We start from the raw sequence: 18,037 nt of genomic DNA on the forward strand, positions 1-18,037 counted from the left end.
GAAAGCACATCTGCCCTAAAGGATAAACATACCACTTTGCTGGCACAGCTGTACAACTTCTGTATTCAGGCTACAGCAAATGTTTCTTGCCTGCATTCAAAACCGTCGCTGGCAAGACCCATGTTGTCCCCGCACAGTGATTGGTTGTTCCAGCATTTCTTGTTCATAAAACCTTCTCCTGCACATGCTCCATCTGCAGATCTTAAACACTGTGAATGTGTTGTGTGCTGTGGGATTTATGTGTCTGCTTCTTGTGCCAGGATGGGATATACATCTCTTGATGTGAATAAGAGGTTCTTAAATGTGATTGTAAAGCTGTGTACAAAATGCAGGACCATATTTTATCTCCCCTGTTTATGAGGCAAAGGGGTTTTGTGCTTTACAGTCCAGTGACTGCTGGTGATGCTTCTCAGTGTGGTAAAGTGGGTGGCCAGCCATGTGCTGGTGTGGTAACCCCCACTAGCTCTGGTTTTCTTTAATGCTGCTTAGTGAAGACTACGTCTCCCATGGGATGATCCCTGTGAAATATGCCTGGGGCCTTAGGGAGGGCAGACATCCATCCTGCAAACAGCAGCCATGGGCTTTAGATCCCTGCCTGCTGAGTGCCCTCTGCTACACACAAGAGCCTGCTGCCACTCTGCCAACAGAGTGGGTTGTGTGAGCACTGGAGGCAAAGACAACAAGACTGGCTTAAATTGTTTTAAATGAGTGGCTCGAGCCAACCCGACTGGCTCTCTTTCCTTCTTCCCTCTGTTTCCCAAGTGGTTTAGAGATCATTTCTGCTAATTGCTGTATGCCCAAGGCAGAAGGGAATCGGGGAGAGGATTCACGTCATTTTATAGTCTCAGCTGTATCCAAAAGGGACATCTTCCCATAGTTTTAGACATGGGGTTAGGCCTGTTAACTAGTTTGCTTGCTGTTTCTAGGAAAGGTGGAGTGAAGGGGTGAACTCAGGAGCTGCTGCTCATGACCGCTGTGCTGTTGCAGGGCAGATTGGTTCTGGAGGGCCAGGCCCCTCGTGCAGATACAGGGACTCGCTCACAGAGATAGCTTGCCTCCTGTGGCATGGAACTCAGCCTGGGTGGGGCAGATGATCTGGCCAGTGATGTTTATACTGTAATAAGGTTTTGTGAAAATAAGTTAATTACACATGACCTACAAAGGAATAAAAATAGCTTGGATCTGTTCTTGCTTTAAAATCCATTTTAACAGAGGCATGAAACACTTGTGATTTTTAAACCTGCTTCTTTTTTTTTTTTTTACCTTTAGAAATATCAAGAACATTAAGTCTTTCTTCCCTGTTCTTGTTGGATGTCTCAGATGTGTCATAAGCTTCTCAGCCCTTAATTGAAGGGGTGGGGTGATATATTTTTAACAGATCCCTTCTTCCAACTGTGTTTATAGGGCTTTTAAGCTAAACAGAGATTAGCAAAAATAAAGCTTTGATGGTGCAAGAAACATTTCTTGTGTTTTCTTGCACATTCTCCAGTTGTTGATGGAAACTGAGGGTTTTTTCATTTGAAAAGTAACTTTTTTGGCTATTAAATTATGCATTGGAAGAAATGTAGTTAAATCCAAACTTGATTCATCTTCGCTCCATTTAGATAAACTTAAGACAATCTTTTGAGTATTACTGGGACAAATGAACACTCGTGTTTGAGTGTTTCCTATAAATAGCTTCTTTCTAAGCAGGAGTTCTATTAAACACACAGCTCTTCCTTAATCATTAACTTAATGATTCAGCAGTCTTGTAGAAGCCAAGACTGTCTCCACACTGAAGACCACCCCTGCTTAGCCTTTCTACTCTGTCAAGATATATTTGTATCACAAGACTCTAACCTTCAGGATATGGTATTTGTCAGTCTGAAACATAATAATCCTGTATCTGGAGAAGTAAACTATAAACAGTGTGGCTGACTTGGCAGGCCCTGGCAACCACTTAACACTTTAGCTAGCCCAGGGTTTAAGACAACACTGCACTGGTGTGTCCCGTGATTCATGATGCTAATGCATTTTTGTCTGTGTGAAGGATTAGGGAAACAAATACAAACTTAATAATAAATTTTGAGTGGGAGCTTAATAGCAGTATTTTTAAGGAGAGAAGTGAGGCGCTTTCAGCTTGTTTAAATATTTTGTATTGAATGTGTGTGGATTTTTGTGTGTAGCTTTTTTTTTAGTTTTTAAATGTGGACTGAATTTTTCTCTCCTAGCTTGAATAATGCAGAGGCTGGACAACTTTCATGTGTGTGCCATTGAGTATAAGTGAGCTGATGAAAGCAGAGTATTGAATGGTGAAGGCAGGTGTTTTCCATATAAGGTTTTAAACTATATTTGGAGATAATAGACAAGAGAGAACCGCCAATTCTGTAGGCAAAAATGTAGAATTTCTGTACCTAAGTTGGACACTTTCACGTTGGTTTCTTTTTAATACAAAAGGTTGTCTTTGAGTTAGATTGTCAGAAGAAAACTTGTAATGAGTTTTTGGTCATACTGGTTTTGAGGATGGGCTGGTGGGGGACATCTGTGACTGCAAAGAAGGATAAGATTGTTTCTTCCGTATCCTTATACAAATTATGATACTGTTCTAAAATCATACATAGAATCAAGAACCTTAATACAATGTTAATATGTAGCAGAATGTTTCCTGTGTGACAGAATTATCTTGCATTGGAGTCTGCACCATTATCAAGGTAGGAGCAAAAGAAGTGGCTGTGTTTTGAGTGTTGAACTGAAATGTTTGGAGATTGTTCTTCCTTCAGAATCAGGTATGAAGCTTACAAGGTAGCTTTTGTTGTTTATACAGTAGAGTTTTCTAAGTGAGCTTCACTAGTTTTCTTATGGTTGGATTATGCTATCCCAATACCATGCTAGTATGGTGTATTGTTGGATTTTCATGTTAAGTATGTCAGTAAGGTGATTTTCTAGGTAATAATTAGAAGCAGTTATCAATTGTTGCTGTCCCACTGAAAAGCAACTAGGAAAGCAAATTTTCTGACATCAGAAGCCACTAAAATTAGTTACTAACCTGCAAAACCAACCAAACAAAAAATGGTGACAGTATGGAAGGACTTACCTGGAACATTTTCTAGGGAAGAGACTTTAGAATTGCTCAGTAGGATTATTTTGAATATCAATGTATTTTCATGGGGTTTGTTTAAACTGTCCTGGGAGAGGAGGAAGGCAGCATTAGTAACAATAGGTCAAGGTAAGTGTATTATTAGTTACACAACAAACAAATTGTCAACTGTGACAAACCGTGCAGGGGCTGAGACTAGTGCTGAGATTAAGGAGTATTTGATTTGTTATGAACTAGCCTGGCAGCCATGCACGGGTTTTTTGCCTTCCTAATAAGTCTAGTCAAACTAGACTATGTGCAATTTTAAACTCCTGTGCATAGCAGTGGAGTAATTGACTGACTTAAAATATTTTTTTTGAAAACAACAACACAATCTAATTTCACACTCTGGTCACTCAGTTGATTGTGTTGCCTTCCTGCATTTGCTTTTCTCCAACTTGGTGTCTATAGGTAACAGTCAGGAGTTTCATAGTCTTTCCAGCTGCAAGAATTAGCTTATTATTCTGCAAAGTCATAATGTGACTGTGACCCATGGTCTTAAGTTTATACCTAGTCATTCTGTATATAAATAAATCCCTGATTAGTTGTTACCTACTTATCCTCCTGTCTTTTGCCTCAGATCCCCCCACTGCACAATCAGAATGCTTGAAGTAAGTCTTCTCTGAGTAATACCTCTGTCCTTGCTGCAATTCTGGCACCTTAATTTCTCAGGCTGTCATGCCCTGAGATGAATTTGTTGAAACTTCTTTGTAAGGCCTGATAGCTCTATCTGGTGAATTTACACAGGGTGGCACATACAGTATAAAATGTGTGCTATGTTGTTGGTGGGATTACTTTAGTTGTTAAAACAGGCAAGACTTCTCCTGAAACCCAGAGTTATGGGTTAAAACTAGTGATTTTTTTAAGTGTAAGAGATACAAATATCTTTCAATGATAGTATGAGGTTTTTTTGTCTTCACAAAAGGAATAAGAGACAAGAGATTTCTAGGAGATAGTGTTAGAGCATCAGGCTTTTGTTTTTCAAGGCATAGCAAGGACTGGTACTTGTGGAATTAGCCTAGTGTAGTGCAGCAGCTGAAGCTGTGGTGCCTGTGATTGGATCTTTAGAGAAGCTGAAGGGCATTGGTCTTGCTGATCTCCCTTGTCTCTGACCTTATACCACAGCAAAAGGTAATACATAGTGCTCTTTTTCTGTGGTTTCCTGGTAGGACCCTGTTGGCCAATGTTTGTGACTGGAAGGGAATACATGTGGTGATAGTCACACCTTGATAGTGAACCTCAGCTGTCAGCTTCTGAACAGATTCATCCATTCTAAAGTGTGAAACAGGCTTTAATATGCCAAGCAAAATAACTGAACAGAGATCTGGCTCACGTTTTCTGTATTTGTCTACTTCTCTTTTATGTAAGGACTATTCCTTTCTCTAGAAAAGTGCTGTTACTGTCATGTGTCGATCTGCTCTCTGGAAGAATACAGTCACTGTGGCAAGAGGACAAAAAGACGAGTTAGATGTACTTACAGAGTTATTGTTCAGAATGCTTCTAAAAATGCAAATTGTTGTTTGTGGCTTGAGGAAAAAGGGGGAATCCCATGGCAGTACTTGACAGCTTGGTCCTTTTGGATACAAGTCCCCTCCCTTAAAGCCATTTATGGCTCTATTTGTCTGTGTAGAACTGTAGAAAGAACTCTGTACAAAGGTACTATCATTATAAATGGGGAAACAATGGCATCCAGCCATGCTATTTTTAGGCTATTGTGCTCTTAACTTGCTGATCTAAGTGTTCTGGACAGTAAGTGGGGGAGACATTGTGCTAGAAATATATACTCACATAGCTGAATCCTGTCTGAAAGCAGAACAAATAGCCAACTTGGTTATCAAGCAGTTTGAAGTTGTACCTTGAGTAGTAGTATGTAACAAGGATGCCCTGGTGATTAAAGCACAATGTTTGCAATGCAGACTTTTTACTTGCAAGCTGTCAGCCCTGGCTTTCTTGTCAGTTGAGAAACTGAAATACGTGCAGTCTGTTCTCTATAGGCTTAGGGAAGAAGTGTAAAAACCCGTATTTTCTGTTCGATGATGACAGTGAGAAAAAATGCCAGTTGTCCTCAATCAGGTTTCTTCCAATAGTTTTTAAGCTTTTCCTAAACAGTGTAATGACCTATCCCTCTCAGCAAGTGGTGTTGTTTTAGAAACCTTCAGAAAGGAGAGTGTCTCTCACCACAAATTTCTGATTATTCCCTAGCCTCTCGTCTATTAATCTGATGCAATCCTGGCTGGTTAAGGCTAGCACAAGGCCTTAAGGCTTATTTAATTTTCACTCTGACCTCTTGGTGATGTGTACATTTTTCCTTGGCTTATGCTGTGCGTGAGGCTATGCCATAGAGTTTGATTCTAACCAGGTAGTTTCACCTTCCTCCTGGAGTGCACTGTAAGTCTTGACTCTTCTGGCACAGAGGTGTAGAGCTGCATCGTAAACCAGATACAGGAACCAATCCAAGCTTTTGAAGAATGAAGTCTTCAAAGTAGATCAGATCCTGGCCTAGCAACACTGTGGCAGAAGCCTCACGTTACCTGTATCGTGAACACGCTGCATTAGTTGCGTATAAGTAATACTGGATGTCATATATTGGTTGCACTTGGACACTTACACATTGCAGTGTTTCAGACAGTTGAGAGGAAACTTAAGGCTAGATGCAAAGCTTCATAAGGGGACTGGTTAGTATATTCATATCTTCAGTGAAACTTGAGAGTGCATTGAAGTAATGGATAAATACGAGTTACCCACCATGGTGACTGCTGATCAACTGTGTAATATTTTCCTGTGCTTTGTGCAGGATGATAACTTCTAGTATTTTAGACATCCAGTAACTTGTTCAGGATCATGTAACCTGACTTACCTAGTGACTGTAGTAATAATAAAGGGGGGAAAAAAAACCACCCAACAACAAAAAACCCTAGAATAAAATTAAGGTGAAGACAAAGTAGCACCTTTGAGTCGCCTGGCTAAATTTAAGTGCATTGCAAAAGATGAGGAATGCAGCTTTGCCACAGGGAACATCATACTTACACCTCTTTTGCTAAAAACTTGTCCTTAAATACCCTCTTTGTCTGGTCAGGCCTTAGCTTTAGGTTGAGTTCCCCATCAAACCACAGTAAGGGTATTGTATAATTTTGAACACTTAAATTAGACATAGTGCATAATTCTAAACAGAACGACACATCATGCATGATAATCACAATGTTCTTGCAAGTTAAATTGAATTCAAGATACCCTAGCCAGAAATAATGGTGATCGTTTTATTAATTAACAGCTAGGCACCCTGACATTAGAGCAGGACCTCCCTTAGCATTAGGCCCATGTAGAACTAGCATTATAAGCTAATTTAAATTCTACTTAGTGCTGTTTACAAAAACAAATTATAACGTGTTTTGTGCTTACTGTCAGTTCTCAGCAACAGGTGTTTTGTTAACAAGAAGCTGTCTATTTTGGGAACTCGTGTTAAAGCGGCTTTTTATCTCTTCTGGGTTTGATATGCTTAAAATAAGTGAAACTTATGCTGTATTGAGAGAAGATTACTTATTCACTGAAGCTCAAAAGAAGCGATTACTGCCTCTATATCTATTCTTTCAGTAATTATATGGGTAATCTTGTAAGGGTTTGAATCTTTCTTGCATGTTATTTTTTATCAGTTTGTAAAGCTAAACCTGTTTTCAAGTACAGCATCAAAGACAGTTTATGGAGTTGCCTTCCTTCTGCATCCCTTAAACTTTGGTCTGGTACTGTCAAGGAATGCAGAGAATTTCAGAATCTCCTGATTCTAATTTTACACAACCTCTGATTTCTGAAATGTCTGACTTTGATGCACGATGCCAAAGAAAGCAGAATGAAGCCTTGTCTTGTCTGTTTGAGTAGCTTTCTTATCTTTCATAGAGCACTTTAAAAGAAGATGTTTCTGTAATCTGACAGTTTTCAAGTGAACTCAAATTTATAGGGCTGTGTATAAATGTGGAGAGCAGCCTGACGATTCCTGCAGCCTTTGGCTTGCACCCCTTAATGCCAAAGTACAGCATGAACTCTGGAGGAAAGAAGAGGCCTTGTCAGGCAGTGTCTGTAGCTAGTGCAGCTTGACACGGGTTCAGCTACACACGATGGAAACTGTGGTTTGTGTGAGCTGACGTAGCAGACTGCTGACAAGCAATTACTGAGATGTTTTGATTTTTCTAATGGGTGTAACTCCTGAATTTTTATTCCTCTGAAGCAGAGACGCCAGAGCAAGCACTACCTAAGAGTATGCTCTTTTATTGGTGGTTGCATGTTCCATCACAAGTGTAACTTCATGTAAGGTTTCTGTGGCAGTCTTGTAGACACAGCCATCTTCCAAAGATGGACCTGCTAAGCCTGTCTGCCTCTAGCCTTAGATCTCGTTTGATCTGAGTAGGCTAAACTGACTAAGTACAATCTCAGATTTTTGGGAGAAAAATGCTCTGGTCTCTCCTCTGGCTTGTGTATGGATGCACAGTACTTTGGGTAGGGCAGTGTGACCAGTGGGGCGACTGACCAGTGTCCTCTGTTTCTCAGATATGCCTCTTGGACTTCTCTTACCGTGGCTCTCCCAGAGATACTACTACAAAACCAGCTTCCCTAATCACATGATGTGCTCTTTTTCTTGGGTTCACCTTTCTTGGTCTATAATTCACTCAGAAATTGTCTGTACTTTGTAGAGGACAACTATAGTTACTGTATTGCTTTCCATGCTTTTAACGTTTAACTAGTAATCTTTGTTGAAGGCACCTGCTTTGTTTTGCTGTAAACAAGCATGTCCAGCTCCAAGGGTTATTTGCTGTTTTTTCCTCTTGAAATGAAGAAGTGACTTTTGCTATTTGTGGGTTTTGTTTTGTTTTTTCCACTTGCATTCAGGTTGACCTCTCCAAAAAGGCAGCTTTGTCAGCTTAGTTTTTCTGATAGTTGTTGCTGAAACGACAGAGGCTTGGGACATGCTAGTGGTGCTCTTTGTGAAAGCAACTCTGTGCTTCTCTGGACTGGAGCTTCTTGGATTTACTACAGTTGCTTACAAATATATTGTGCTATTGGGGATTATGAAGTAAATAGGAGGCTATGAAGTTTAAGTTGGTGGAGGGAAAAAAAAGACATTTCTTTAAATTTCACAGAGTTTGGATGTTGTCATATGCAAAGGGCACAGTCTAGTGGTGCCACAGTGTCAGTCGTGGAGAACTAAGTCCAAATGTACGTGCTTAAATGTACTAGCAATAAGAATACTTGGCATCTTGAGTTGTATTTTGCTGCTTTTGGCTCAAATTGAAGTACGTGATAAATAGGAGGAAAATTCTTAAAGACTTTGTATAAAGTGCTGCATTTAGTCTTTAGGTGCTGCAGCAGTTACCAGATGCTCCAGCATAAGGTAGTGGTTATTCCTGCAAGAACCTCACCGTCACATAATGAAAGCTGATAGCTCTGTGTGGCAGGTTTCTGCAGCTTCAATACTTCCACGAAACTCCTTTTGTCTGTACTCTGCCTCTTTAAAATCCCACATAAACAAACTGATTCCTCTTCCTAGACAATAAAATTGTACCTGCTACACCATCTTTTTTCTTTAAGAATTAATCTTCAGTAGAGTAGTGAACATCATGGAATCGCCCCTTTGTTTCATACAACTATACTAAAAAGTTTGAAAATTAAATGAGAAAGTCTTACTTATACGTCTGGTGTTTGTTTCTAGGCCTTAAGTGGTCACTGCAAGTAATTTTGTGTGTTTGCATGAGGTGAATGAAGAGTTTGAGGTCCCCTGTTTTACAGCAGTTAATCTTTGGTTCTAGTAATCTGTGCTTTGCAAAGGTTTAGTGTGGCCACAAGTAGTAATTACAGTTTCAAAGTAACACCTATTAATAGTGTATGCAGACAAGCATAGAAAGATGAAGCCTTATTGTGAGATGCCAGTATAGAATCTGTGCGTCTTTGTTCTTGCCAAGTAAGAGTGAAGAGGTTGTAGTGAAATGTTCTCTTGTTCCTCTTGTAACCTTGAGAACAAGAGCAGACAGCTGTAGTTAGCAATATACACACTTTAACACTAGAGGCTTTGTCTGGACCAAATGTTCCTGGGTTGTGTTATGATGTAACATTGGTAGTATGATATTCTGTCTCAGATTAGTTACGAAGGTGGTTAATGTTGCTTTCCTTCTTAAGACCTGAACTCTCTCTTCTGTCCATCTGCCACTTTCTCTCATGCTTGTGGCTTTTTTCCACCGATTTTACTCTTTCACAGTCTTTCAGCTATTTTAAGTCTGGGATTTATGCTGTACAGGGAATGCAGTTTTCTTGAGGTTTCATATTTTATTTATATTTTAATTCCTGTACTGAAGGGTTTGAACTTGCTGACTACTTTAGAATGAGAAGTGAAGAAAAGACTATGTTAACTTTATCCATCTTTTTGTAAAGTTTCTGCTAGGCGTGTCTAATACAAGTGCTTGATTTTAGCCTAAAATAAACCTATGCACGAAACGAAAATAAAAAGCTGTTCAACAGGAATAGACTGGAACACAAGTAGATGTTGAATGACTTGTCAAGTGAGTTGAGGGAACATCTTATATAAGTCTTTGGTCACTAGTTTGAATATTTTGTTTTCGATATTGTCGTTATATAAATTCTACTTCAGTAGTTCAGATTGCAACTTAAAACTGTTTTTTTAGTTGTGAGCAGGAAGACAACTGGAGATCCACTGGAATGAATTGAAAGCTTTAGAATGCATGGATTCTCTGGGTGCTGAGGAAGTTGGATAACTCTTGTGTTTTGAAAAATGCAGCAGCTGTGTGTTCTGCTGCTACAGGAACACAGAGGTCACTGCCCTTACAGATCTACTTGCATACTTAGTCCTTAACCATATTCACTTTTTTTAACTCAAAGCATTCTGATGAAACTGGGTCAGAGTGTAACTACACATGTAGCTATGCTGGCAAATCTGAACCAGCTGTAGTGTTTTAGCCAGGGTGAGCTGTCAATGAAATGACATGTCTGACTGCAACCAGCAAGCTGGGCTGAACTATAATGACTGAGGCCCCTATTCAAATCTGCCAGTTCTTCTTGGCTCCATAGCAAGTTGCTGGGACATAGTAATGCCTTAAAGCAGCTACAAGTGACTGCTCAGTGAATGTAAATTGGGGCCTTTTGGGAGAGAGCAAGAGAGTAAAAAGAGAACAGGACCATTCTGTAACTTGCTATTAATTTGTGAGTCTAGTGCTTTATACCCTGAGCAGTGTCCTGCTTCCAGCAGGGCAGCCGTGTCTCTGCAAATTCCGCTATGAAGTGGTATCCTCAAACACAACCAGTGCTTTAGTAACTTCTGCAGCAAGATTCAACAGAGCTCTGCTCCTAGACCTTTATTTGCCCTTAGTTTTGATAAGCTTATAAAGGAATGCAATGACTTTTTTTTTTGCACCAACATGTTTTTATACAGTGATGTGGGTGATAACAGATAACCTGGACCAGTACATTCTTTTAAAATGAAATGTATTTTTCTCTGCACAACTTTTGTATCTGCTTTTATTTTTGCCTGGGATGAAGCTTTATATGTTTAAGCAACACAAATTACTTCTGTAGTTTCTTTCTTACTTCATTAGCACAAAGGTAAAATGACCATTAATACTGGTGCTACTAAATTGGTGCCAAACTGCTTCATTAAGTGGTGATTATGATAGAGGAGGGAATGTTTTAATTGTTTGTTAAAAATTGGATTAATTCTTTCAGGTGAGTATCAGCTGAAGTCTGTCTTTGACAGTGAAAAGAGTATCTTAACACTAAATGGTTTCTTTGAGAATCATTTTTAGAGCTGGCATCACGCTAGTTCAAACTGCATCTGGTTTGGTTCTGCAGCTGACACAGAATGCTGTTTGGGTGGTCTCTTCTGCTTCGGCATTAGCATTTGGGAGGGATCCTTCTCGTACTAGTCAACAAATTTTAGGAGTGTTTGCAGAACACAAGATTTGACTTCAGCCGAGGTAGTGGATGGGAGGATCTTCTTGCATTCCCTATCATAACTTCAAGTATAAGGACAATTAGAATTCAAGAGACCTTTTTCTTTGGGGAAGACAGATCAAGAGAAGGCTGGCTTCTGTGCAGGAATTTTTTTCTTGTGGAGAAGGGACAAAAAAGAGATTATTCCTAAACCTTGTGTGTTTAATCCTGCTAAATGCTGCTCCCTCTGATCTTACTGATTAACATTTGAAGCCTATAAAGCTAGAGTATCAGTTATTTAAAACTAGTAGCATATAAACACTTTAAAAGGAAGAGGAAGGAGAGAAAAAACCCAGTACCACAGTGTCTGCTTTGTGGGGAAGAGTTATGCACTAGTATTTTGTTACTTGCTTTGCAGTGTATTGGAAGAGGTGGCTGTTTTCCCAGAGAACCCAATGTCCAAAAGACTTACACTGCTTTAGTGCTTCTACAGCTTCATCCCTAAACATTTTATAATAGGGAATGTCCTTTATGTGACTTGTTGTGGTTTTTGCTTGATACAGAGAACAACTTACACTGCAGATGTGTACTGATGAGGGGAGGAAACGATAGGACTTGTAGCAGCAGCAGTAAGCAGGACTTACAGATTAATGAAGCTGTCTGGTTGATGAGTGTAGCAGGAATGGGGTGACATTAAGCACAAAATTTGTAAGAAAAAGGCTTAGGCTGCAGAGCTGTGTGCTTCTAGTGTCAATATTTTTGATAAGAAAGTCATCAGAGGTGATTTCAGTTTGACTGTATCAATTTTTAGCTAATAGAGGCCATTTATTCCGTCATCTTCCATGAAGTGGATGTTCTGAGGTTTCATTGAGGGGGAGGGTGTTTTTTTAAGGCTCTTGCCCTTCCCTCTAGTATGCTTTCTTCTCATTAGTGCTTGTACAACTGGTTATACAACTATACTGTAAAACAAAGCAGGGGACATGCTTAAAATATCGTAAAGAGTTTGATTGTTTTCTTCAGGATTAATGAATGGGGTATTCAGAGTAACAGGGTGACCCTATGAATATTGTGCAAGCACAGCTTGGGGATAACAGACTGAGCTCAGAGCTATTTCCAGCAGCTTTTCAAGCTGTGTTCTTGTGACATGTTGAAGGTATGCGACATACATGTAACCATACATGTTGATCCCAAGACCTTGCTGTCACTTCAGCTATAAGTTGCTTCAAGTTTTGTACAAAAGCCAAGCTATAGGAGACCGGTTTTGAAACTATGGATAGGGTATGGACTTGGGGTATATTCTGCAGTAGGCTTGGTCCTTCTCAAGGGATAGCTGTGCCCTAAAAAGGCTCATCCTGCCTTTACCCTTGGTCATTTCTTTTGCACTTAACATCAACTCTCTAGAGTTGATCTTATGTCAGATCAGCAAGCTTTCCAGTCCACCAGAATAAATACTCCCATTTGTTTCCATCTGATGGATGAGCTGATATGACTCAAAGAAAAACTGAGTGCGCAGCAGGGGCCTTCCAACCCCTACCACTCTATGATTCTATGAGCCCACTCCCACAGCCCTGGCCCCTGCTGCGCACTCAGTTTTTCTTTGATCAGATCGCATAGGAACATGTCCAGGCGGGTCTTGAAGACCTCCAGGGAAGGAGACTCCACAACCCCTCTGGGCAGACTGTGCCAGGGCTCCCTCACCTGAACAGTGAAATAGTTTTTTCTTATATTTAAATAGAACTTTTTGTGTTCCAGCTTCATCCCATCACCCCTTGTCCTGTCGCTAGCTACTATAGAAAAAAGAGATGTCCCAACCTCCTGACACTCACCCTTTAGATATTTGTAAATGTTAATAAGATCATCCCTCAATCTCCTCTTCTCCAGACTAAACAGCCCCAGTTCCCTCAGCCTTTCCTTGTATGAAAGATGTTCCAGTCCCCTGATCATCTTGGTGGCCCTGCACTGGACTCTCTCCAGTACTTCTCTGTCCCTCTTGAGCTGAGGAGCCCAGAACTGGACATCCCTTCCACAGTGCTCCCAAGGCTGCAGTTCCAGTGACAGCCTACCTTTACTGGCTTATGGGCTTACTGGTTGAGCTTGGTGATACTATGGATTTTCCAGTGTAAGGACATATGGATGATTTTGAAATAGATCATCTGAAGTTGAGTTGAGAACTGGGGTGAGTGGAGGTCTCCCCTCTCCCCAAAACATGTATGAAATACTCTCTTGCTGTTCATGTATATTTGCTGAGATGAGGACAGTCTGGCTGCTCTGCTTGTGGCTGCTTGACTCTTGCCCAAGTGGTGAGGAAGAAAAGTCCCCGAGGCACACTGCTGTGTCATCTTGGCCTCTGCCTTCCCGCAGTAGTGGATGTATACAGGAGAGGCATGTCTGAACTGCAGTGGCAGGAACCTTCAGTGCTTGGATCTCTATTCCCCCTTGTATTTTCAATGCCTGGTTTTGGCTAGCGGTTCTCTTAAGACTTTAAGCCTGCTCTGCTGCTGAAACAAGTGGTTCCACATGTGTCTTCAGATAGATCCCCTCTCATACCTAAATAGCACATGACAGACACAAGCTCAGAAACCAGTCTATGTTAAAACCACTTGGCAAAAGAAGGAGAGGTTGGTTTACTGTGTTTGACTCCTGTGATTTGGTTTACATGTGAGCACTGAGAGGAAGGGAAGAGAATGGGAGAGGGAGTGAGAAGCTAGGGAAGAAAAACTTATTCTACTAGTTTGTCATTCTGTGGCTTTAGAGTTTGGATAAATCAGTTCAATTTTCTGAGTAGTTTGCAGGCTGTTAAAATGTGTGTTAAAATGTCTCTCCTGATCACATGTCATCCCTCACATCAGTTCCAGAGTTTCTTCCCCTCTGTGTTGTACTTTTTTTCCTTGTATGTTGTTTTGGAGCAGGTGTAGGGATTGTATGTGATTGAACCCTACTAAATGCAGCAGGCTATTCTATTGGTTCAGCTTCTTTCTCCTTTGACTTCATAACATTGCATCAGTTTGATCCTATCTCTATTTTATTCCCCAAATATTAGCAACTAATGAAGGATCTTCCACTTCCTGTGGCCTTTTATTAAAACTCTTCAGAAGAATCCCTGGCACTTCCCCTTGGAGATTTAAGTGTTCTGGAACCTCATGCCAGTGGCTTGTGCTCTGGCTGGTGGCAGGATCCACTGGCTGATGAACTCAGGAACTGGCTTAGCTGGAACGCAGGCCAGCTTTTCTTGTTTTTCTTCTGGGCATCTTTTGTGTACCTTTCACAATTTGTTTATTGAATTGGAGCAGCCTTCTTTTACATCCATGTTAGAAATTGTTATGCTGTGATTGCATTAGCACCTGGTCTCTTCAGCAATGGTAGTGTTGGGGAATGAGAAAATTAACAGTAACTGATGCTGTTATTGAGTTCCTGTGTGCTGCTTGAGGCTAACTATTGAACAGAAAGGCAATCATGGTAAACTTTGAAAGTTGATGTAGTATGGTTCTTTTAATGTGCTACTGTCTAAAATGGAAAGGATTAATACTTGTATTGTGACATTGAATCTCTCTGAGCCTTTGAAATGCTCTGTCCAAAGTGACTTTTTAAAATTACTCTTTCAATCTTAAACATTCCATGTCATGAGCGACTTGCATAAGGTTTCATCTTTAAATTGAGTTACCAAAGCACAGAAAACTCATGTTCATTTCATTTTCACTCTTCTGAAATGGCTTTGCTGAATGTTGAGCCCAGTGTAAGAACTGAGTTCCCACATGCACTGCTTGCAGTTTCATTCTAAAGGGCTGTCTGGAGAAAGGCAGGAATGAAAGTGCTCTTTCAGCTACAAGTACAGTACTTCAGCAAAATCAAATTTAGCTGTCGTTTGAGGTCAATGAGGGCTTTGTATGTCGAAGGCAAATGCTTCTATATTGGGGTGGGGGAGTGCAGTCAAACAGCTGAAATAAGCTTAATTGCAGGTTGAAGCTGAATAAGATACTATCAGATTATTTTTGTCTTCCTGCCTGTACATCTTCCTTGTCTTGGATGCTTTCTCATCCTCAGAGTACCTTATTGTTGCCAACAGACGACTTCACTGTTGTTTCTATGCTGATGTCAGGTTTGCAACTTGGAGGTATTTTACTTTTGAGGTATCAATTTCATATGCTTTGGGGAAATAAAAACAAAATGCAGTGGATGTGGATGTGAGAGGAGATGAGGTTATTTGTCAAAAAAACAAAATAAAGGAAAAATTGTTTGTAATTGGCTTCAAATACATGTTATGTAAAAAAACCCCTTTTTACCATGTTGTGCTTCTTACTGTGGTTTAATTTAGTTTTGTAACTTGGCAATTGGTGAAACATTCAAATATCTGGAAACCCCTTCCCCTCTGGATTTTCCTCTCTTTGCTTTTGAAATACATGCTGATGTTACATGAAAGTGATGAATTCTTTAGTAGTCTTGCTTATCTTTGATTTGACATGCGAGAATTGAAATGATCCATACTCCAACCTAATTTTTAACCAGTGAGTATAAAATAGTAGACCCAGGTTGATCTTTAATAAAATAATTGGTAACCTAAGATCTTTAGTTTCTTAATGAGAAGAGTGGCTTTTTCTTTCAAAACTGATACAAAAAAGGGCAAGAATATACTTACGGAGGGAAGCAAAAAATACGAGAAACTAATTTTATCTCCCAGATTGACAAGTGTCAGTAACTGATTCACAAGTTAAACCATTTGAGAATAGTTAGGAGGCTCAGAACACTGTTGAAAAGGGTCTTTAGTTCCAATTTTCCTGTATTGAAGATTTACAGATCTTTACAAGCCAGGGACAAAAACAAATTACACAGTTACGATGACTAAATCTAAGGATGTTATGTAAGCTGCTTTGTTTGTTTCTTATTTTTCATTTTTACTGTATTTTCACACAATTGATACATGGGAGGTGTGTGTACCTAGTCTAATGATTTTACCTGAAATGATGATCTTTTTGCACACGAAAAATCTTAATATGGGTTTTTGCGGTAAGTAGTTGTGTTCGCCTTCTCTAATGACGTGGTGACTAAACAGTAACTTGCAAATTCATGTGACTGTTGTCAATTATAATTATTATGCAGTAAGTAAGCCTGGGTTACCACGTTGGTCTTTCATTTTATAGTTCTCATTCACAGTAATCAGGTGGTCAAGTCTCAAGAAGAGTTCAGCATAGGTGTCCCTCTCCCCTGCCTCCCCTTAGCTTACTGCTAGAAGCAGTAATATTTCCAATATTTTCTAAAATGCATTTTCTTTGTGGGCTATAAATTGATTAAATTGATGGAGCTGGAAGGATCTGTATGCATGGGTCATGCAAAGCATGCACGTGAATGTATTATTTATAGACTTTATAGGAAAGGGCATTGAGTTATCTACAAGGTGTCTCTTCTAGAAGACCTTTTTTTTCTGAGCTGTAGGAAACTCCAGCATTTCAAATGTCAACTGTAAAAAACAAACAAAAAGATTTTCTCAGGCCTCTAAATACTGGGTTGTATGTATCAATTCCAGGTTTATAGAAGAAGGGAAAATGGCTCAAGAAACTAACCGTAGCCAAGTGCCTATGCTTTGTTCCACTGGTTGCGGATTTTATGGGAATCCTCGTACAAATGGCATGTGTTCAGTGTGCTACAAAGAACATCTTCAGAGACAGAACAGTAATGGTAGAATTAGCCCTCCTGGTAAGTAACGCTAACATATGTTTGTTTGAACAACTCTGGACGACACAGTAGACATCAGCTTGTTTCTTGATCATGTCCAAATACTGAAAGTATAGGAGGAACAGTCCAAACTGTTTTATTCAAGTATCTTACCTTATGGAATGAGCCTGGATTAAATGCTTCTAATGTAATCATGCTGTGATTAATCTGCACAGTAGTAGACTCTTGCTAATACCTTTTATATTAATCAGAGTGGTTCCAATTTGAAGATGGAAAAATACTATAGCAACATAGTTTTCTTGAAGTTACTGACAGTAGAGATAAAATTTAGTGTGGAGTGTTTTTGAAAAGCATTTAAAATACCAGGTTTAATTTCTGCAGTCTGAGATCTAAGGATTAACCTGTAGACAGAGTTTATCTTATCTTCAGACAGAGATAGTTTTTGTTCTTTTTGGCCCTGTGTGCTATGGTCTTTCCTACAAAGCAGTTTTCGTGTAAGTTAAGTGATGTCTTCCTACTTATTCACTCTTTAGAGAAAGCTAGAGGGTTCTTCTGCCTTAAATTAATGGTTATGCCTTCAGAAAGAGGAGCCATTTCTCTGATCACCCCAATGTTTTCAGCTTCAGCATGTTCAGAAGGAGGACTGGGGAGTGCTTCTCTGGAGCTTCTAGAATGTCTTTTCTGGCTTGGCTCAATACTGATAGCAAGGAATCTCATGGCACGCTCTTCAAGACTTCCCTCCTTGAATTTTTTTAACTTGTCATTAAAAATTGGAGCAAAATGAAGTCTCGGGATATAGGTTCTACAACTTCAAAATGGATCCTAAGTTGCATTAGGATGCTAAACTGTTGTTTTTCACACATCCATCTTGGTTTCAAAACCCAAGCTTATGTCAGAACACTGCAGTTTATGCCGAAGAAGCAGTTTGTAAATGCCTTTAATTATCAGAAAATGGTGACTATTTTAAAGCTTCAGCTTCAAAATGTTGTGCTGTGTAACTTCTGGGAGTGAGGCTGGAACGTGATCAAAATATGGCTAAACATAATTACTTTTTGTGAAATAGTTTCATTATGATATAGACTTGAGATGCAACTACTTTCTTGGCTGGTGTCATGGAGGTCAAAAAATAATTGCATTGTGTAACTTTTGTAATCCCAGGAAGTAGTGTGCTAACGTTAGTATCTTCCTTTCAGCAGCTTCTGTCAGTAGTATAACGGAGTCCTTACCGGTCCAGTGCACAGAAGGTAGTGCCCAGGAAACTCAGTCAACTTTAGATTCTACATCGACTCCATCTATGCAGCCAAGGTGAGCTGGTTCCTGCCTGTTCTG

The 18,037-nt window shown here is 39.8% G+C and overlaps 1 protein-coding gene across 5 annotated transcripts in view; it reads left to right on the forward strand.

Annotated features, from left to right (window-relative positions):
• ZFAND6 (zinc finger AN1-type containing 6) overlaps nucleotides 1-18,037 on the forward strand; it is a 38,760-nt gene that overhangs the window by 9,262 nt on the left and 11,461 nt on the right. For 4 of the 5 annotated variants that reach the window (XM_061999651.1, XM_061999650.1, XM_061999648.1 and 1 more), the window contains 2 exons: nucleotides 16,560-16,729; nucleotides 17,902-18,013. In XM_061999651.1, coding sequence (XP_061855635.1) covers nucleotides 16,579-16,729; nucleotides 17,902-18,013 — 263 coding nt within the window. In that variant the 5' untranslated portion in view covers nucleotides 16,560-16,578. The remainder of the gene's footprint in view (nucleotides 1-16,559; nucleotides 16,730-17,901; nucleotides 18,014-18,037) is intronic. The other variant, XM_061999649.1, reaches the window with a different exon arrangement.

Source organism: Colius striatus, chromosome 7 (genome assembly GCF_028858725.1).
Source record: "Colius striatus isolate bColStr4 chromosome 7, bColStr4.1.hap1, whole genome shotgun sequence".
In the NCBI taxonomy this organism is placed as follows: Eukaryota; Metazoa; Chordata; class Aves; order Coliiformes; family Coliidae; genus Colius; species Colius striatus.